Source organism: Mus caroli, chromosome 8, assembly GCF_900094665.2.
Source record: "Mus caroli chromosome 8, CAROLI_EIJ_v1.1, whole genome shotgun sequence".
Classification (NCBI taxonomy): Eukaryota; Metazoa; Chordata; class Mammalia; order Rodentia; family Muridae; genus Mus; species Mus caroli.
This window is the reverse complement of record NC_034577.1, coordinates 116,278,745-116,300,754: the sequence shown is the minus strand read 5'-3', so window position 1 is coordinate 116,300,754 and position 22,010 is coordinate 116,278,745. Positions and strand designations below refer to the sequence as shown.

The 22,010-nt window shown below is 48.4% G+C and overlaps 1 protein-coding gene across 1 annotated transcript in view; it reads right to left on the bottom strand.

Moving 5' to 3' along the window:
• The window catches only part of Disc1 (DISC1 scaffold protein), a 211,809-nt gene that overhangs the window by 100,168 nt on the left and 89,631 nt on the right, over nucleotides 1–22,010 (bottom strand). The window contains exons 7-8 of the mRNA XM_021170050.2: nucleotides 15,467–15,521; nucleotides 8,718–8,820 (exon numbers count right to left, since the gene is read on the bottom strand). Of these exons, the coding sequence (XP_021025709.1) occupies nucleotides 8,718–8,820; nucleotides 15,467–15,521 (158 nt within the window). The remainder of the gene's footprint in view (nucleotides 1–8,717; nucleotides 8,821–15,466; nucleotides 15,522–22,010) is intronic.

Here is a 22,010-nt window from a genome sequence, read left to right as displayed (position 1 = left end):
GAGGGTGTCAGATCTCATGACGGGTGGTTGTGAGCCACCATGTGGTTGCTGGGATTTGAACTCCGGACCTTGGGTAGTGCTCTTAACCGCTGAGCCATCCCTCCAGCGCTTGGTGGCTAATCCTAACATAGCTGAGAAGGGGGAACCTCAATTGAGACATTAACTCCATCAGATCAGCCTGTAGGTACGCCTTAGGGAATTTTCTTCATTGTTAATTGATGTAGGACGGCCAAGCTCACTCCTGGTGGTGCCATGCCTGGACAGGTCTGTCGTACCGGGCCAATAACACAGCAAGGCCCTGAAGCAAGGCAGTGAGCAGCATTCCTCTGTGGTCCCTGCTTCAATTCCTGCCTCCATCTTCCTGCTGGAGCTCCTGGTGTGACTGACTCCCTTCAGTAATGGTCTGTGACCTTTCCTCTCTGAGTCGCTTTTGACCAGTGTTCTTATCTCAGCTGCAGAGACCCTAACTAAAACAACACGAGAATAAATGAGCAAGTTTGGCATAAACGTGTTGTGAAATACGATCGTAATAACACCTGAATTGCAGGTGGCCTCGAGAACCACAGGTGGCTGGGGGTGTAAGAAAGAAAAGCCATAAAACCCTGAATAAAATATACCAAGAGCAAAGAGTAGCGAGGTCAGGTACGAGAATCGGTCGTGTGTCTAAACAGCAGCAGCAGGACTAAAAAGTATGTAGGGGTGAGTTTAAAGGACCCTAGGCAGAACTGGAAACTGTTTTCAAAAACCCACTGAGAGGAAATAAGACTTAAATAATTGTGGAGATAAACTATAAATGTCCACTGGAAAACCTGGTACTCCTAGGGTTTCAATTTGTTCCAGATTGATGCATAGATTTAATACAATTCCTATCAAAATTTTATGAGGCCTTTTGATAGAAGTGAATGGGCACATCCTAAAATGTAAAAGAAAATGTGAAAACCTAGACAAGCCAGAGCCGTCAAACAGTCAGCATTTAAGACCCCCCAGCAATTGCTTCCATAAATCAAGACGGAGTGCATCTGAAAGCAGATAGGCATGCTGGCCAATGGACTGCAACAGAAGTCCAAAAAGTGGGCATGTCCTCCAAGAGCCAACAGAGTGCAAAGCAAGGGGCAAGGGAGGTTGCCAAAGCAACTGGTTATCTATGAAGGCGCAGTGGGAAGCCCGGGGTACACTTTGGACCACACACAAATCACCTCAGGGCTGATACAAAGTTAGAACTAGGAAGCTACAAGCAGGATAAGGAAGCAAAGTGAACTGGCTCTGGAACAGGCTGAGCCCTGCGGAAGACAGAGCAGGACAATCAAAGAAAACCCCCTATGAATGAGCTTCATCCAGTGACAAGCTTCTTTCTGCTCATCAAAAGAGAATAGGCAGAGAAGCTGGACATCGGGCACCTGCAATCCCAGCGCTTGGAAGCTAGAGGCAGGAAGATCAGGAGTTCAAGGCCAGCTTTGTCTACACAGCAAGTTTTCAGTCAACCTAGACTACATAAGATTTCTTTACAAAAGTAAAGAAATTTTAAAAAGACAAAATGAGAATAAAGGGAAAAGGTAGGTAAGGGGGAGGAAGAGGGGGGAAGGGAGAAAGGGAAGAGGGGAGGGAGGAAGAAGAGGAGAGGGGCAGAGGGAGGGGAGAGGGGGAGAAGGTGAAGAGGGGAGAGGGGAAGGGGAATGAAGGGGGAGGGGAAGGGAGAGAGGAGGAGGGAGACAGATTAGAGAGGGGAGGGGGAAAGGGAAGACAAATCAAGCTGGGACAGATCATCTCCCACAGACAACAGACAAAGGATACAATTTTGCAACTCAACAATTAACAGAAATAACAGCATTAAACAGGAACAAAGGCTCCCAGGCCTTTTACAAAGGGCCGTATGCAGATGGAAGACACACATTTGAAAATGTGTTAGACAATATCAGTCACTGGGAGTGTAAACAAAAGCCCAGAAGTGGTAGAGGCACATCAACCCATTCAAACAGCACCAAGCAGCTAAACTGAGGCTAAACCAAGGCTGGCAAGTGGGTACAACTCCCTGAACCCGGTGAACCCCACAGAGAACACTTCTGCCAGCTTGTACTAAAGTTAAACCCACTCCACACTTGGTCCCACAAGTCTCCATTTAGGGGTGTCCCCAGAGGACTGAAGACATCATCCCCAAGCATTCACATTTGGCAGCTCCTAGTGACCTTACTCCAGCCTCGGAGACCAATCCTAGGGAAACTCACTGACTGGTTCACCAAGGGAGGGAGGGAGGGAGAGAGGGAGGGAAGGAGGGAGGCCAGGCACTGGAAACACTGCTCATTGGATAAGAGCCCTTTCTGTTCTTACAGAGAACCAAGGTTTAAGTCCCAGCACCCACATGGTGGCTCACAGCCATCTGTAACTCCAGTTCCAGGGGATTGGACACTCTCTTTGTGCCTCTACAGGCACACATGCGGTTCACAAACATACATGTAGGCAACACACACACATACACTGGAGATGATGGTGATGGTGATGGTGGTGGTGGTAGTGGTGATGATGATGGTGATGATGATGATGATGATGATGATGGGATAACAGAAATGAAAATAGCGGGCGTTTCTTTGGAAAGAGGTTGATCAGCACGGATGTGGACATGAGAGGACATGGGGGATGAGCGTGATCAAATGCATGGTATTCATGTATGAAAACGTCATAATGCTACATTATTAAGCATAGCTGATAGACCCTACTAGAAAAGCTTCTCTAAGAAGAAAGAGAATGGGATCCGCTTCTCTTCTTCCCATTCTCTGCTTGGAAGGAAGATTAGTCCCTGTACCGTCCCCTCGGGGATGCTTCAGCTTTTGACAGCAACACCTCTGAGATAAAGGTGTCATCTGTCAGCCAGCATCCAGAAGAAGGTGAGGAACCAGTTGTTCTCTGTGGCTGAGTGTGGTCACCGGCCACACCTGATGTTCCAAGGCTCAACCCACCGCAAGGCTTCCGTGAGATTGAGAAAGAACTTGCATTAAAACTCGATGCATGTGGAACCAGTCACCTCTATCACCACCACCCAGAGACTCATGGACCATGAGGGAAGTGAAGGCAGAAAGGGCACGAGGGGCAGGAGGGGCTGCGAAACGCTGTCTTCCGACATGACACGTCTGTGAGCTCAGGAACCCGTAGCGCCTGTAGCTGCCTGCATAACACCCATCCTAGATCCAGCCAGTCTGCATTCTAGCACGGACAGTGGGGAAGCCCATGAGAAGCCAGTAAAAGTTAACTGATGCTGGAGAAGGGAAGCCATTTTTGTAAGCGAGCCACCACTGGTTAAGTCACTGATACACCAGTAGCCCCAGACCCATGTTCTTGCCAGCAACTCTAATTAAACTCAGTGGGCCAGTTATAGAAAAGAAAGACATGAAAGTTGGGCAGACTTGTTGAGAAGGGTCAAGACAGAGTAGAAGGGAGAGACAGGGAATGCACAGAGCAAAATAAACTGCACGTGTGAAATTGTCACAAGATAGAACATGAAGCTTGGTAATCAACCTGGCAGAAAGCCCCATGGCAGTCAGTTCAGAGGCTGGGGGATGGCTCAGCCAGGAGAGCATTTGCAGGACAAGCATGAGGAGCTGAATTCAAGCCCTAGCATCCAGGTGAAGGCTGGGTATGGTGGAGCCTTTGTTATCCCAGCACTGCAGAGATAGAGTCAGGAAAATCCCTGAGCCTGGCTGGTCAGGCTTGCCCAGCTGTGGGGCAATAGGACCTACTGAAAGAGCTTGCCTCAAAAGTAAATAAATAGATAATAATAATAATAATATGGAAGGCTTCTGAGCAACATCTGAGATTGATCTCCGGCGCCCACATGCACACATATGAACATGTGCACACACACACACACACCAACACAAACAAACACAAACTTGAAGCATGGCACCAGCCTAGTAGGAAATCCTACAGAAGTCATCGACTGAAGGAAAATGTTGCAGCCCACAGCTCCGCCGACTCCGAGGATGGAAGCTGAGTGGAAACATCCACCCCACCTCGGAGCTTGACATCCACAGATGCCTCGGAAGCCTTTGAAGATGAAGATGAAGGTATCTGGGTAAAACCTTAGCCGATGTATCCTCCTTTCAAAGGAACGGCATGCGATCCTCTTCAAGCTGAAATGTGTGTGAAGGAACTCTTTCAGTGCGTACAATGAGGACTCTGAGCCGAAGGCACAGCCTCATTGTTCAGCTGTCAGTAACGTTTCTTTCTCCGTGGTGTGTAACACACGGTGCTTATGTTCACTGAAATACGCATTGTTATCCTGACTTCACAGCTGAAATCTAGAGAATTCCATATCTTGCAGAAGGTTGCACAGGAATAAGCCAAGGGGCAGGTTTGCAGCCCAAGCCTCTATCCAAACCCCTCCCCTTAAATACTGTACTGCTTACAGCCTTGAAAGAGGCTGATTTCAGACTGACAAATGCTGCAGATAGTCACCGGCCATGGGCACAGGCTGAACACTCGGCGTACGCCATTCTGTTGATGAAACCCATGTTCTCTGATCCCATGAAGGCAACACAAGAGGGAACCTGGCAGTGTCCCAGCCCTCTGAGGAGTGACCATTAAGATGAGGAACACCACAGACGCCATTCACTAAACCCAGACCTTTTCTAGATCCAAGCACTTGGAGACATGTGTGCTTCGAGAAATGAACGTTTAACAGAGAGAGAACTTGGGTGACTTCCCTCAGGGGCAGATAATATCACAGCTAGAGCCATCACAAACTGCTACCCTGCCTCGATATTATTTTGCACACATTCGACCTCACAGCCAAGCCTCAGAGACAAGACTCACTTTGCATAACCCTAGCTATGCTGAGAAAGACTTTGCTGAGAAAGACTCAGGAAGTCAGTGCCAACCCTGAAGGAGTCTCACAGGTGAGCTGTCTCCAGCCTTTCCTTGGGGGTTGTGTGTGGGGAGGCAGGGTAGAGTGATCCACAGGCTCTGCCGAGCTGCCTGCTCTTCAGTGAGGCGGCTGAATAGAGGAGACCTTCATAGGTTTGCTAAGACAACAGTGGAAAGAATTTATCTGGGAGAGGCATGACGTCACCAGTCTGTAACCTTGGTTAAGTTAGGAGAATGGTAAGTTCTAGGCTAGCCTGGGCTACTTAGTGAGACTGGTCTTAAAGTGACAAAATGAGGTAGGAATACATTTGAAATAAAGAGGTTACCCAGTCTCACCGCCGCATTTCTCAGTGTGCGTTGACCCGGGGCTGGCTCTCCCATTCTCTTTGGCATCTCTGAAACACATTCGAGGTATTTACCTCTCCTCAGCCTTCTTGATCATCCAGGAATGGTGTGCAGTGATGACTGCCTGGGTCTCTTCCTGAAGGACCTCAACTCAGGGAGTGACCACTCCAATCCAAGAGCCCACGGGAGGGGGCAAGGCAGTGCACTTCCTTCTTCTCATCTCATGTCAAACCACAGACACCCCTCAACTAAGGACGCACACGGGGGACGTGAAGCGCCTCCGACCTTGTTTCTCACCCTAAAGCTATGCTGAGCTTGAGCCTTCCCTTGAAAGATCCTCGGCTGCCGGCTTGGGTAGAAGCCTCAGCCGCTAAGAACACAGGCTCTTCTTACAAAGACCTGAGTTCAACTCCCAGCATCCACACCAGATGGCATGAGGCTACAGGTGACTCTAGCTTCAGGGGACATGACACCCCTGGCTTCTTTGGAAACCCATACTCATGTGCACAGGCACAGACAGACAGACACACGCATACAGAAGCATGTGTATACACACAGAGAGAGAGAGAGAGAGAGAGAGAGAGAGAGAGAGAGAGAGAGAGAGAGAGAGAGTGTGTGTTAGTTTTAAAAAGAAAAACTAGGACTGCCCAAGCCGGCTTTTCCCAGACACTAGGGCAATGGCCAGATGGCACAGACTGGAAGGGGTCAAACAAGAGCTTCTAGGACATCAGCAGGCCATGATGTCATGGGTCAGACTCTGGACAGGAGTGGAGGAGCTTGAAACAGAGCCTATCCGACACAGCCTCCCCGGTTTCCTCAAGTAGTCAAGGAGCCATCTTAAGGCACATGCGTCTGTCTGTCTGTCTTCTCACTTGGCTGCACACGCAGACACACAGACATAAAATATCTTTTTCTAGAAATTGTAAAGACCGCCCTGGGCTTCTCAAGACTGAAGACAGATGACAGTGTAAGGGGATTCTGCCTCGTGAGTCGTACTCTCCTCTTCCTTGGGCTCCATGAAGAGAAGCTTGTCCACCTGTTCTCAGGGGAAGACGTATGGGCTGAGAAAGGCAAAACCCTAACTCAGAGGCAGAACTGCATTCCATCTTCCCCCTCTCTCTCTCTGCAAGTGAGGCCATAACTCCAACTAAGTAGCTCGAGAGGCAGTTACGAGGCAGGCCACATGCTCACCCACCATGTTCTAGGGTTGTAAATGCCACGCTTGGCTGCTTCGGGGACCGAGCGGCTCGTTAGCGGCAGCATTAGTGTTTAACGATGTGAGGAACAGAAGCTGCCAGGCACCGAGCCCCCTCCTTAAAACACCACTGAAAACCCACACGTGTAATTATTACACCTTCCCGCTAAATTCCAATTCCTCTAAGGCTGATGGGCTGTGCATTCATCCAGCTTATAAATCTCAGAGATCTCTTCAAGGCTGCCGTTTACATAACTGGGCTAAAGATCCATCCATCATCCAGGGGGGAGTCTGGACTCCAGCCACTGGTCTGCTGATTTCAAGAACTCATGGGCTGTACCCCACTGCCTTGATCCCCTTCTCCTCCCCTGGGTTCTTAGTAACTCCCACACCTGCCTGACCCCACCACTGTGAACATCCAATCCAACAGCAAGTTTGAGAGCAGATGTTTGAAAACAGCATCCAAGTGACAGCAAGACCCTGTATGCTATGTTCTCAAACTACCTTGCCTGGGCAGAAACCTATCCATTAAGAACCACTGACATGCAAAGGGTGTGAGCTGAGACACTGCCATGTTCTAAGGCCAATTTCCTCAGGGGTGTGTGTGTGTGTGTGTGTGTTTACATCCATCTGTGCCGGGGCATGAGAATGTGTGGGCATGTCATGATTGGGGTTGGAGGTCAACCTGACCCAGTCAGCCCTCAGCTGTTGCCCACCTTGTTTTTTAAGACAAGGTCTCTCACTGCTCTGAGCTAAGTAGCTAAGTGAATCTGACTGGCCACTGAGGCCAGGCCTCCATCTGTCTCCACCCTCCCTGTGCAGGGTTATGAGTGCAGGAACCTCCCTGAGCTCCTTTACATGGGTTCTGGGCAAAGAACTCAGAAATCACTCCACCAACTGACATAGAACTATATATATCATAACAGATACCATAACTTATAACCATAGCCCCATAACCAACTTCTAAAAGGAGCGTCTGGCACACAGTCACCCACATTGGGCTCCCACCACACACAGAGCTTACACCATTGCTGGAATCAAGCCCATGGAGCAACAGGCCCACTTCCTAAAGTCCTACAACTCACACACAGGGCATGGCCTCTCGAGAGCAAACTGTGTCAGCGGGGTGTCCATGGGACCCTTCCAAGGACACTGTTCCTTCATGGAAGCATGCTGCCCTCTATTCTAACCTAAGCCTCCTGCCAGGGCTCCGAAGATGAAGTAGGGGTCACTGTGTACCTTGATTCCTTTTCCCAGTGTGGTCACATTGAGTAATGTCCTCCCTCTGCACTTCAGTGCTACTTGTCTGCTTAATTGGCCTATTGGAGCTGGTGGCTGAGCCTGGCTTGTTAGAGCCACCAGCTCCCAGGCTGTGAGCCTGAGAACTCTGGCAACATAACTGCCACATTGTGTGTGTGTTATTTGTGTGTGTGTGTTATTTGTGTGTGTGTGAGTATGAGTGCTGTGTGTATATGTGTGTATGATATATGTGGTATGTGTGTGTATGTGAGTGTGTATGTGTGTATATGTGTGCTTATATGTGAGTGTGTTTGTGTGTGTGTGTATATTGTATGTGTATGTGTGTGTATGTGAGTGTGTGTATATGTGTGTAATGTGTGTTCTGTACATGTGTGTATATGTGAGTGTGTTTGTGTATGTATGTATATATATATATGTGTGTGTGTGTATGTTTATGTGTGTGAGAGTATGAGTAAGTTTATATATATGTATGTGTGTTTATATGTGTGTGTGTGTGTGTATGAGTGTATGTTTATTGTGTGAGAATGTGAGGTTTTGTGTGTGTATATGTGTATGTGTGGTATGTATGGTGTGTATTTGTGTATATGTGTGTATATGTGAGTGTGTTTGTGTATGTATATGTGTATGATGTATGGTGTGTATGTGTGTGTATATGAGTGTGTTTGTGTATGTGTGTGAGAGTGTGAGTGTATGTGTATATATGTATATGTGTATGTGTGGTATGTATGGTGTGTTTATATGTGTATATATGAATGTGTCTGTGTATATATATGTGTGTGTGATGCATGGTGTATGTGTGTGTATATATGTGTTTGTGTGTGTGTATATATGTGTGTATGATTATGTGTGTGTGTAGCCATGAGCTTAAGCCTGGGGCCTTGTACATGCTAAGCAATGGCTCTCCCATGGACTCCCTTCTCCATCTCTTTAACTCGATCAGGCAGGCATAGAATTCTCAGCATAGACCAGGCCTTGAATCTGTAATCCTCCTACCTCAGCCTCCCAGGCAGCTGTGTGACCACCACGCTGGTCAGTGACTGAATATACGTGCCTCTGCAGTTACCTGATAGGGCCAGCATCTTGGCTTCCAGCAAGGCAGGCAGCCTGGTGTCGAGGTCACTGAGTCTCCTCCTCAGAGAGCTGCACAGCTTCTCACCTGAGCACACCTGCCAGGAGAAAGGGCAGAATCAATGCCTGCTACTTCCAACCAGAAGACAGAGGGGGTGAGGCTGAGGGGCTGGGTCTCTGAGTATTTAGTGGACTGACAGAGTGAGCAGAAGAGGAGGCGTTAGGGAGCAATGGGTTAGAAGGAAAGCAGGAAAGGAAGAGGGAGCAAGAAGGAAGACGAGAAGAGGCGAGGGGAGAGCAGAGAGGAGGGAGAGAACAATACAGAGAGTAGGGAGCAGAGGAGGGAGGAGGGAGGAGAGAGGCAGAGATGGGGGTAGATGAGGAGGAGTGGGAGGAGGGTAGGGAAAGAGAGGGAAGAAAGAGATGAGGAAGGAGGAAGAGAGGTGGCCACTAGTGCGGCCTCAGCACAGCCCTGCCCCACACAGGCTGGTGTGAGCTCACAGAGCAGCCACAAGCAGACAAAGCTATCACTATACCTCTGCCTTGGCATTTCCCCACTCCTGCCTGAGCCCTCAGAGCCTCATAACCTCAGGCCAGTTGTTCCAAGGTGCCCCTGGGAAAAGGGCTTTGCTGATTCCCGTCCCTCACCTTCACCCCAGTCTCCCCCAGCTTCCTCTCCTGCTGGCAGCTGTCTCCTCATCTGTCTACAATGTCCATGAGCAGGACTCTGCGCCTGGCACACAGTAGGCAGTCCATGAGCAGGACTCTGCCCCTGGCACACAGTAGGCCGTCAGTGAGCAGGGACTCTGCCCCTGGCACACAGTAGGCAGTCCATGAGCAGGACTCTGCGCCTGGCACACAGTAGGCAGTCCATGAACAGGACTCTGCCCTTGGCACACAGTAGGCAGTCCATGAACAGGACTCTGCCCCTGGCACACAGTAGGCAGTCCATGATCAGGACTCTGCCCCTGGCAACAGTAGGTGGTCAACTAAGATTTTTGACATTGAGGTCAGAGGATCCGCTATATTTCCTTATTAGAAGACTAAGAAACCAGGAGTGCAGATACTCGCTGGAGAGTCTGACCGAAGTCAGACAAGTCACCTCGTGGAAGACTCGGGGTTATCGAGTGTCTCCCCACACCTGGACTCCACACACATCGCCTGTTTTCCTTTGAGTTTCCAAAACAACAAAACTCTTCAACCTGTCTCATTCCCCAAATTCCGCCAGGTTATCTTTTATGCCGCGCCTAAACCATCATCTTCTTTTTTTCTTTTATTTAAGGCTAAGAGCTCATGGGTATCTGTTATCTATACTCAGATTAGCGATAAACCTATGTTTTCAGCTCACCCAAAGCACACAGCACATTTCTGTGAGGATAAGAGCAGTGAGCACTCTGGGAAAGACCACACAGAACGTAACCCCTCACCCCAGGCACCGTTATTTATCGCCAAAATAATAAAAGTACATGAAATCCCTTTCAGAAGCTGAAAGCTATCGGTCCACGTGGAGGGATACAGTTAATTGTAAACATTTGGTTTATCCAAGATCAAATGGAAGCTGCTATCAGAACCAAAGCCAATGTCACCCAGTCCTAAAAGGCTCTGCCCTTCTCTCCTGGGTCCTAAAATGCTCCGCCCTTCTCTCTTGGGTCCTAAAATGCTCCGCCCTTCTCTCTTGGGTCCTAAAATGCTCCGCCCTTCTCTCCTGGGTCCTAAAATGCTCCGCCCTTCTCTCCTGGGTCCTAAAATGCTCCACCCTTCTCTCCTGGGTCCTAAAATGCTCTGCCCTTCTCTTCGGGCTGCCATTACTTTCCCCTTCATGCCTAGGATTTTCCAACCTCACTTCTGAAGCTCACAGCAGAGTTGGCCTGCACCGAAGCCTACTCCAGCTGCTCATCCACACGGCCAGAGTTATTCATCTTAAGGATCTGAAGGAGTCCTGAGACTTGTCCCGTATGTTAGAACTAAGAACTTAAAGAAAGGTGTCTGGGGCACCTTGCTCTGGCCCTGTCTCGGTTGGGTCAATGCCCATGTCAGGCTCCGCCCATCCTATCCACCCACAACTGTCACCTTGGGAACTTCAAAGACTCACCGGTTAACTTTGTGATGCCAGCCAGGGTTCTCAGGTCTCCTCTAATATCTCTGATCTTAGTTAACAGTGTCTCTTAATCATAATTAGGCCAGTTTCTCCTTTGCTGAGAAAGCCCATAATTCAAGCTGCACTATTAACGTGAAGCCGCCTTTCTAAATTTCCAGATTAAACGGCGCACTCGTTCAGTCTCTGCTGGATATAATATAATACCTACCAGTCTCTAGATATCCCAATTATTTCTAACTATTTCGATCTCATTTATTCCTTAATTACCTTTAGTTTGGGTGACCCATGAGAGTCAAGAAATGTAATGAGCTTAAGGAAGGTCCCAACTCACTCTGAAAGTATCAGGGGTTGAGTGTGTATGTGTGAGTACACTAAAGAAAGAAAACTGTGTTGAGCCGAGCCTTTTCTCTCATGGTCATTTGCCAGTCTTCAGGGGACAGGGATAAGGTTAAAATTCCAGGCTCTGTCTCAGTTGCCACACAGCGTACCATGCTCACATACGTGCAATAGAATACGCATACCCACCTCAGAAAAAAATCTGCACGTCTTTCTTATTTACAAATAAAATTAGCCTCTGAGGATCTCATTAAAGAACGGAAGTTTTACATTTACATTTTAAAATCTAAGGCACAGCTCCTTAATTTGACAGAAAAGAGAAGTCATGGTACTGGCTGGTTTTGTGTGTCAACTTGACACAAGCTGGAGTTATCATGGAGAAAGCAGCCTCCCTTGAGGAAATGCCTCCATGAGATCCAGCTGTAAGGCATTTTCTCAATTAGTGATCAAGGGGGGAGGGCCCATTGTGAGTGGTGCCATCCCTGGGCTGGTAGTCTTGGGTTCTATAAGAAAGCAGGCTGAGCAAGCCAGGGGAAGCAAGCCAGTAAGCGGCACCCTCCATGGCCTCTGCATCAGCTCCTGCTTCCTGACCTGCTTGAGTTCCAGTCCTGACTTCCTTTGGTGATGAACAGCCATGTGGAAGTGTAAACTGAATAAAAACCCTTTCCTCCCCAACTTGCTTCTTGCTCATGATGTTTTGTTCAGGAATAGACCCTGACTAAGACAGTCATTATAAGTGGACTATAAATATGGAAGAGATGGGGTGAGCCATGGCATGAATGCTTGGGTCCTCCAAAATTTCATGTGCTGAAATCTTCAGCCCCCGTATGATGATGGGACCAAGAGGGGGCTCTGGGAAGTAACAGGTCCTAAAGGTAGAACCTCATGAAAGTATCAGTGCCCTTGGAAAAGGACTGGGGGCAGGGGGTAGTGGCTCTGTCAGTAAAAGTGCTTGCTTTGTAAGCATGGAGACTGAGCTGGGCCCACAGAACCCACATAAGTGTCACATCGTCGCACAGACTTGTAATCCCAGAGCTAGAGAAGTAGAGACCAGAGGGTCCCTAGGGTTTGCTGGTTACCAGTGTAGCCTCATTGGTAAGCTCCAGGCCTCTGAGAGACCCTCCCAAAGGAGGTAGATGGTGTTCCTGAATTTAACACCTATGCTCTCCTCTAGGTGCACACACACCATCATCACCATCGTCGTCATCATCATCAACCTCAGAGAGCCCTCCTGTTCTCTTTCCCTTTCCATCAAGCAAAGACACAGCATGGAGTTGGCCATCTGTCCCTCGGAAGAGATCCCCACCAGAACCAGACCGTATTGGCACCCAGCCCTCAGCCATCCAGCCCTGCCTGAGAGCTGTCCGGCCTCTCAGTGCTTCGAAGTTGCAGCACACAAAGACAGAGAGCCCTCCCAGCATTCAGGAAAACAGTGTCCTCAAGGTCTCTGGTAATGGTCTGCCTAGCCCATGGCCAAGCTGGGCAAAACAAGAAATACACCTCATTGCCCCCCCTGGGTGAGCAGCCAGAAAGCTCATGGGTTGATCACAAGCCTTCCCAAGTCTGATGTCCTTTATAAACATTACTGGTTGCTGACAGGAATCCATCAAACCCTTGACCATGTGGCCAGAACAAAACTGTCAGATATCAGCTTTGGAAATAAGTAAGGGAAGGAAAAGACAGAAAGAAAAGAAAAAATAAATAAGAGAAGGGACAAACACTACAGCCTTACTAACAGCTCACAGCGGCAGCCGCGTAGTTATGTTGAAAACAAGCCACTCGGCATGCTTCCCGGAAAGTTTTCTCTGGCCGTGTGTGTGTGTGTGTGTGTGTGTGTGTGTGTGTGTATGTGTCTGTGTTTTCATGTGTATGTGTATGTATGTGTGTGTATGTGTGTGCATGTGTGAATATGTATATGTATATGTGTGTGTCTCTGTGTGTGCATGTGCATACATATGTGCATATATGTGTGCATGTGTATGTATGAGTGTATGTGTGTGCATGTGTGTATATGTATGTGTCTGTGTGTGCATGTTTATGTGTGTGTGTATATGTGTGTATGTATGTGTGTGTCTGTGTGTGTGCATGTGTGAATATGTGTATCTGTGTATTTATATATGTATATGTGTGTGTCTATGTGTGTACGTGTGTATACATATGTGCTGTGTGTGCGTGTGTGTGTCTGTGTGTGTGCTTATATGTGTGTGCATGTGCATATATATATATATGTGTGTGTGTATGTATGTCTGTGTCTGTGTGTGTGCTTGTATGTGTGTGCATGTGCATATATATGTGTGTGTATGTGTGTGTGTGTGTATCTGTGTATGTGTGTTTGAATGCATGTGTGTGGAAGCCAGAGGTTAACTTTGGGTGTCTTCCTCAGTTAGTCTCCACGTTTTTCTGACAGTCTCTCGCTGAACCCAGAGCTCAATGTTTCCTCTAGTCCAGCTGCCAGTGAGCCCCAAGGATCCTTCTGCTTCTGCCTTCCCAGTGTAGGCATTATGAGTGTGGGCCACAATGCCCACTCTTTTTACATGGGCTCTGGGGGTGAAACTGGTTTGTATGGCAGACAGCTTACTGACTGACCACTTCCCTGACCCTGCAGCCTTCCTGTCTCTGGTCATGAAAGACAACTGATATTCCTCTCAGGTCAGAGGCTCTACTCAGAAACCATTATTCTACATCCTTGGCTGTTGTGGAACCTCCAGCTCCCAGCGATGGAGTGTCCAGATCCAGGTGTCCATCTGCATACCTCAAAGCAACTCCAGGGTGTCTGGACCCACAGCTCTGTCAGGTGTGACCACAAGGGAGGACTCTGTTCTGTGAACACTCTATCTAACACCTAGGATGCAGACTCCACTCGGGGAGCACTATTTAGGGAACACTGTGGGGGAACCTGCTGCTTCACATAAGAAAATCTTGCTATGAAAGTACAGATAATATGATGGTTAATATTAAGTGGGATGTTTGTTGAGATGGGGTTTCACCATGTAGCCTTGAACTGCCTGGAACTCACTCTATAGACCAGGCTGGCCTCAAACTTAGAGATCTGCCTGTCTCTGCCTCCCAAGTGCTGGGACTAAAGGCGTGAACCCCCACAACCAGCTAATATTGATTGATAACTTGTCAGGATGTAGAATCACCCAGGAGACCATCTCTGAACATGTCTTCACAATGGGGTTAAAGATTTGGGAGACCTACCCTTCGCTGTGGGCCACACTGTCCCATGAGCTGCGATCCTGGACTGAGTAAGAGGAGAGAGAGCTGTGCAGTAGTGTCCACACTCTGCTTCCTGTCTGTGGATGCCGTGTGACCAACTGCCCCACGCTCCTGCCACCATGCCTCCCCTGGTGTAAGATGAACCCTCACACGCTGAACCAGAGTAGCCAGAGCAGCCTTTCCTCCATGGAGGGGGGAGATGCTGGGCTTGCCCGGTGTGTGCTGTCACAAATGGTGCTAGGAAAATGATCCGAAGAACGGAAAAACAAAACAAGCCCTTCATCCACTGACCCACTTCCATTTCTGAGAAGCCTGAACTTGAGCTCTCAGGAGAAGCCAGTTACTTCTATCCCAAAATCTTTGTTCACTCATTCATTTGTGACAGCATCCTGCTATGTAGCTCTGGTGGGCTTTGAACCCTTGATCCTCCTGCCTCTGCCTATGGAAGGTTGAGATTGAAGCTATGAGCCACTCTCTAAAAAGGCACTCAGCACTTCCGGCGACATCCTTCCCCAGCCTCTGGACAGAAACCCCTTCTGAATCCAAGGTCAACTGTCCATTTGGAAGTGGCCATGGGTGGAGAGCTCTGTAGAGAGAATATCTTGTGTATTGTATGGATGCATCACCTGTCAATAAAGAAAACCTACAGCCCTATAGGAAAAGGTAGAATAGAAGGTGAAACATCAGGAGGCAGAAAGAACTTTGGGATACAACCAGGAGAGGGAGATTTACCCATGAAGATGTGACCAGATGGGCGCATTGTACCTGAGCAGAAGTAACCAGCCACGTGGCAGGATGTAGCTCAGAATAAATAGGTTATATTAAGTTATGATATAGTCAGAGAAGAGCCTAGCTACCCCAGGCCAAGGTATCTATAAATATATTTTGGGTCTGAGTCTCACTTCTGGGAGCATGGAAAGAACCAGGCCTAACACCAACAGACATCCTCAGAGTCTGTGGCTCCCCGTCTTCAGCTCTGCCTCGCTGCCACAGCCTGGCAGACAGCTCTGAAAAGTCTGCTTCCACTAAAGCCCGCTAAAGATCTGGATGCAAAATTAGGTCAGGAGAAAATGGGAGGAGGATGGGCTTACCTGAGCAGTGAGTTCTCTGACAGCCAGGTTCAGTGATTTTGTCCTTTCCTGGAGGCTAGAAAAATTAGAAAGGAGCATTGGTCTTCTCGTTCCATACACAGGCAGAGATCTACATATAAGACACTGCCGAGGAAACCATCCATCACCCAAGGAGCGGAAGAGGAGGAGGAGAGGGAGGAGGGGAAGATGGAGGAGGAGGAGGAAGGTGACACCTGGCTGGGTTGACATGACCATGGAAGTAACCCATGGCTAGGAAGCAGACCCCCCTCTCTTAATATGCTCTATTTAGTCCACCATTAAAATCTATCTTCACTGCCAGGCAGTGGTGGTGCATGCCTTTAATCCAAGCACTCGGGAGGCAGAGGCAGTTTCTGAGTTCAAGGCCAGCCTGGTCTACAGAGTGAGTTCCAGGACAGTCAGGGCTACACAGAGAAACCCTGTCTTGAACCCCCCCCCCCCGCCCAGAGAAAAGAAATGGCTCAGTCAGGACAGTGATTACTGCTACAGAAGTATAAAGTCCTGAATTTGATTCCCAGAACCCACACAAACAATTCAGGCACAGTGGTATACACTGTACCCAGGACTAGGAAGGTAGAGACCAGGGGATCCCTGGGGTTCACTGCCAGCTAAGCCTACATGGTAAGTTCCAAGCACATTGCAAAGACAGGCGAGTCAGACATGGCAGCACACATTTGTTCCTCAGCACATGGGAGGCAAAGACAGGTAGAGCTCTGTGAATTTGAAGCCAGACTAGTCTACATAGAGAATCCCATGCCATCCAGGGCAAACACAATCTGTCTTTATTCCTAGAGCAATACTGGGAGGCGCCACCTGGTTGCAGGAAGCCCTGAGCCCTATAACCAGCTTCCTAAAGGAGTGGACCACATTGGTGTGGGACCGTTGGCATCTGAGTGGGGCACACTGTCAACAATTTGAGGTAATACCAGTGCCTCTGCATTGAGCCTCAGAGAGAGCAACAGATCAGATGCATATTTCATATTTCTCAAGCATGCCTCGTCAGCTGGAATTCCTTCTCCCAGGTGTGGCCAACCTGCAGCCCACCACGATAGCTATGAACACCCCAACACATATCATCAAGTTACTTAAAAACGTCATGGGAGCAACCTTGTAGGTAACAGCATCTGCCACAAGGCAAACGTCTGGACATGGCTGTGAACATCAGCTTTGCCTTCTTTTTCTACAAAGTCCTTCTCCTCACACACTGCTTCCTTCACGCAATCTCTACCCGAACTGTGATGGAGTGTGAGTTACACATGAACACCATCTGTCTGCTGGGTTCACTCCCTCATGAGATGGGTCCTTAGCAGGTACTCTGTCAAAACTCGGGCATGCATGGACGTGTGAGGCTACAACCGTGGTCTGACTCTCTGGACTGAGATCTACAGGATAAATGTGTGCCAACAGTAGTCAGGGCATAAAGCAAGACACACTAATGATTCAGTTGGGGAAAGGCCAATGCTGGGGGGGGGGGTATCCAATAAAAACTGTCAGAGGTAGGATACAGATGGGGCCAGTCACTTTTGGAGCAGTGTAAGAGCTGTGGGAGATTGGCAGAGAAGCTTACAGATAGATGCAAAGGCAGGAATGAGATTGCAGAAGATGAAACCAACTGGTCCTCACGTCTCACACAGTGAGATGTGCATGTAAGAGTTCAATAGGGGAGCAGTCACTGCTAACATGAAGTGTCTCTGTTAGCTCTTCCATCACTGTGACGAATACCGTGACCAGAAGCAAGTTATCACTGTGACAGAACACCTCGGTGGCAAGCAAATTATCACTACAATGAGAAATGCGACAACCAAAGCAAGTTGGGGAGGAAAGTGTTCATTAGGCTGACACTTCCACACCACAGTCCATCACTGAAGGAAGTCAGTGCAGGAATTCAAGCAGGACAGGAACCTGGAGGCAGGAGCTGATGCAGAGGCCATGGAGGAGTGCTGCTTACTGGCTTGCTCCTTATGGCTTGCTCAGCCTGGACCAGTGATGCCCAGGGATGGCACCACCCACACTAGGCTGGGCCTTCCCTCATCAATGACTAAGAAAATGCCCTACAGTCCCAACTTATGGAGACATTGTCTCAACTGAGGCTTCCTCCTCTGATGACTCTAGCTCGTGACAAGTTGATATAAAGATGGGCAGCACAGAACCTGGGGGTAGGGGTGGGGAATGGAGTAAGACCCACCCAATAATAGGAAGAGGATCAAATCAATAGGAAGAAATGATCCTGTTTATTTGATCTCGGCAGTAGGCAGGTGACTGTCAGCCATCTTGAGAATATTTCTATTTCAAATATTCATGATGGACTAAGGAGGCAAGTTCTGGTTGGTATGATGCTCCAAGTTAAGGAGCTTGCGGTTTGGGCAAGAGGAACTCATCCTGCGTTTGCATAGGCCAACAGGAAGGAGGCATTTCTAGTTTTAATGGAGTGGCGCTCTGAGAGGTTGCTTGGAGGATGGAAGTCTGAGTATGGCTGAATCAGGCAGGTGCCTCCGTTGGAAGCTGTTACAGGGTCTGGGAGCCTGCAGAGAGCTGGGGATCAGAGAAGAAGTGAAGGGAAATGTCTGAGAGAGCAGGCCCACTGGGAGCAATGAGAACACCCTGTCCGGAGCCCACTGTCCCATGGACTTGTATCTTGCTCATTCTTCCAACACCTAAGGGCAGTCAGCCATCTAGAACTCACTACAAGACACAGCCCCTGCCCCTAATCACTCATGACTGCTAGGAGGGCAAGAGAGTGTGGCAGGTGCAAGGGGGAGTGCTCTCTTGATACAGGGGGCTCTGCAAGAGAAAAAGATCCCAGTTTCCAGGATCTATGCTAGGGTAGGCAGGTCCAGAACAATCTTCCATAGTGGGGATAGCAAAAGTATAACTAAGAGGTAAGCTACCACCACTCGATGCATGTTGGGGTTCTTCTCCAGCTATCAAAACCACTGGGGATGCTATCGCTATAATTTTGTGATTTCTGAAGTCTAGGCAAGCTGGGGTTGCAAGCTGCTAGAGGCTGGTGTAGGCACCCGCCAGTTATTCTCATGAGTAACTCACTTGCACCAATTGAGGGGACACTGGTGAGAGTAAAATCAACCCAAACACACTGAGCATAGACCAGGGACAGGGCATGTGACAGACAGTGAGCACAGACCAGAGGTGGGGCAGGTGACAACGTCCTCTTTCTGAGTCACATGTCACCATCTGGCAAGCGTGGTTGCACAGATAGGTACAGGGGAGATGTCTGGAGCATTCCAGACCTTGGCTAAATGGAGACAGGTCATTCGAGGGAAGGGGAGTCTGGGTGTTGTTGGGGAATTTAAATCCAGCAACATGGCTGCTCTGGCAAGGGATCACATCCAAAGACCTAGGTCTGTGTGGTTTGGCTGGAATGCAGACATGTTCTTAGTACACAGCTTTGACCTCTCTGGCTAGAATACAGACACACCCTTAACACACACTTTCAACGTAAAATTAGATTGTAGAAGGGAGAAGCCATGTGTGAAAGTGATGTCTAATTTAGGGGCAGACAAATTGATGCATCAGAAAAAGATCTGAGAGACCGAGTCAGAGAGAGGAAACACCCGACTCTCACAAGAACAGACAGGGACAAGCAGCGCAGAGAGAGAGAGAGAGAGAGAGAGAGAGAGAGAGAGAGAGAGAGAGAGAGTGTGTGTGTGTGAGTCGGGAGTCATTGCCCTGAGTGCAGTGCAGTGGAGTTGAGTTTGTCTGTGAACACATACAGTTCAGTGCAGGCCAGCAGAGGCCATTGAAGTCAGGGAATAAGAAGAAGCCAGAGAGTAGAACAAATCGCTGGAGTTAGTTTGAGGCCAAGCAGAGCAATTCAGTGAGAAGCTGAGAGAAGGCAGATCGAATCAGTCACCTGGGAGTGGAGTTTGGGCCAGAACAGCTCACTTGAACCAGCTGGCCAGAGTTCAGAAAGAACAAGAAAGGGTGAGCTTATCTAGCAGTCAGCCTACAAGATTACAATTACATCAGGCAAATTAAATATATTTTTATACAAAGTGTAAAGACATTTTTTAACAAGGTGTCAGCTTATGTGGAGAGCAAGACAGCACAGACAGCTTGGGCTGCGGAAGAGATTGGGGCAGAATCTGTGAAGCATTGGCTTGGTTTGAAACTTAGTTCTAGCTCTGGAGCCTGATATCCACACTTGTAACTCTTGATCAGCAACTGTTTTTCCTTCCTCTTCCAGGGTAATGGAAGTCGATTAAAATTAGACATTTTTGTTTGCTTGTTTGTTTTTTTTTTGTTTTTTAAACAGGGTTTCACACAGATCAGGCTGGTCTTGAACTCACTTTATACCTCAGAATAACCTTGCAATCCCGACCCTCGTGTCTGTGTTCTGAGTGCTGGGATTACAAAAGTGCGACACAATATTTGATGTTTGTGACAATAGGGTCCAACTTATGGCTTGCTGCTACTATTCAAGTACCAACTGAGATCCACCTCTGGCCCATCAACTGGAACACTCTGAATCAGTGGACCTTCACATAACAGAACATTTTGAGCATTTAATAGCACAATGTAAGTGTTCCCAAACACTCAGAAATCAGCTCATGGATTTACACATTAAAACAGACAGCAGGCTGTCTTCCTGAGTCTAAAACCTAGCTGGCCTCAAGGACAGCACCTTTAGCAAATGTCCCACAGCTCCAGTGAAAAGCAGGCCAGGTACCACCTTTCCAGGACTGGGCTCAGCTCATTGCTCTGGGCTCTGCTCTGCCCCTCTCCTAGAAGGAAAATGAGCCTCAACTCAGACATCTCCCTGAGAGGATGAGGCAGTGATGCGGGTAATTGAATGCATTGTTTTATATCTGATTTGATTTATATTTAATTTATTTAATTTATGCTATATTACTTTTTTCAGTAGATTTATTTTCCTAATTATGTGTTGCTCTGGCTAATATTAACATTACTTGTATCCCCAGGGGATACACAGAATGGAAGCAGCGAGGGGTGGGGGCGACTATGAATCATTCATGTATATTACACCAGCGGATTTTAGGCTATTTTTAGTAGTAAGACTCACTGAGACTGTATCATTTCACATCGCCCAAAGTGCAACAGAGATAACAGAGGATCTGGTCTAACAGGACCAGAGCATCTGAAGTACAGTGAGCTATGCTAACTCCGCCTACATTTGGTGCTATAACCACTACACTGAGGTCCCCAGGGTCAGGACTACTGGTCAAAATTACGTTATACCAGTTACGTGTTGATAGTTCCATGAGCATCAGTAACAAAGCTTGTCCATGTGTCTCACTAAGATAACGTATTGAATCATAACAAATGAGAAGTGTCCCCTCAGATCTGGGCACGGTGACGCCTGCCTGTAACCCCAGCACCCAGATGAGGGAAGAAGGGCAATCAGAAGTTGAAGTCCATTCTTGACTTTATAGCACATTTGAGGCCCACCCAGGCTATGTGAGGTCTTCTCTCAATCAATCAACAAATGAGTAGTGAACTATCCTTCAGAGCAGAGGGCACTGCAGACTCAGAAGTCGTCCCCAAATGACCTCTTTTACGACCGTAACCTCTTCCTTCACAACATCTGCCCTAGGAGGAGCAGAGTCAAGGGCTGGGGAGTCTCAGCGGGCAAAGCAGGAGAACCTGAGTTTCACTCCCATAAGCAGGTATTTACAAAAGCCATGGGGCTGGAAAGATGGCTCAGCAGTGAAGAGGATTGGTTGCTCTTCCGGAGGACCCAGGTTCAATTCCCAGCATCCACATGGCAGCTCACAGCTGTCTTTAACTCCAGATTCAGGGGGATCAGATGCCTTCTTCTGGCTCCTGTGGGCACGGCATGTATGTTGTGTGTAACCATTCATGCAGGCAAACACCCATATGTGCAAAGTAAAGTTTAAAACAAGATGTTTTTAAAAGCCAGGTGTGGTGCTATGTGCTTCAGGTTTAGTGAGGGGTCTGGGCTCACACAACAAGGTGGAAAGCTACTGTGGAAGAAACCTGAGATTGATCCCTGTGCCTCCACATGCACACATACATGTGTGTGAGCACCCACACACGTGCACACCTACCTTCACACACACAAGCATGCACACATGGAGAAGAAGAAAGGAGGAGGAGGAAAGAGGAGAGAGAAGAGAGGGAAAGCCCGAGATGGGAGGAGGAGAGAGAGGGAAGACTGGCAACACACCGAGAGAAACTCCACATGAGGATCCAAGGATGCAAGTCAGAGGCCTTCAGACACCTTGACCCTGGCTGGGCTTTAGCCTCCACATCAGAACAGTGAATATCTTTTAAGTCACCCCCCTCCCCGCAACCCCGTCTCTGCTGCTGTCTCTGCTGCTGCTGTTGATGTGGAAGTAAACGCATGCACATGGAATCTTCGGTTTCCAGTAAGATTAACCTTATCTGTTGTTCAAAGCCTGCGCATTGGCTTAACATGGCAGGGGGCGGGGGAGAGGGAGAGAGGAAGGGAGGGAGGGAGAGAAGGAGGGAAGAAGAGAGGAAAGAAGAGAGGGAGAGAAGGAGGGAGGGAGGGAGGGAGGAGAGG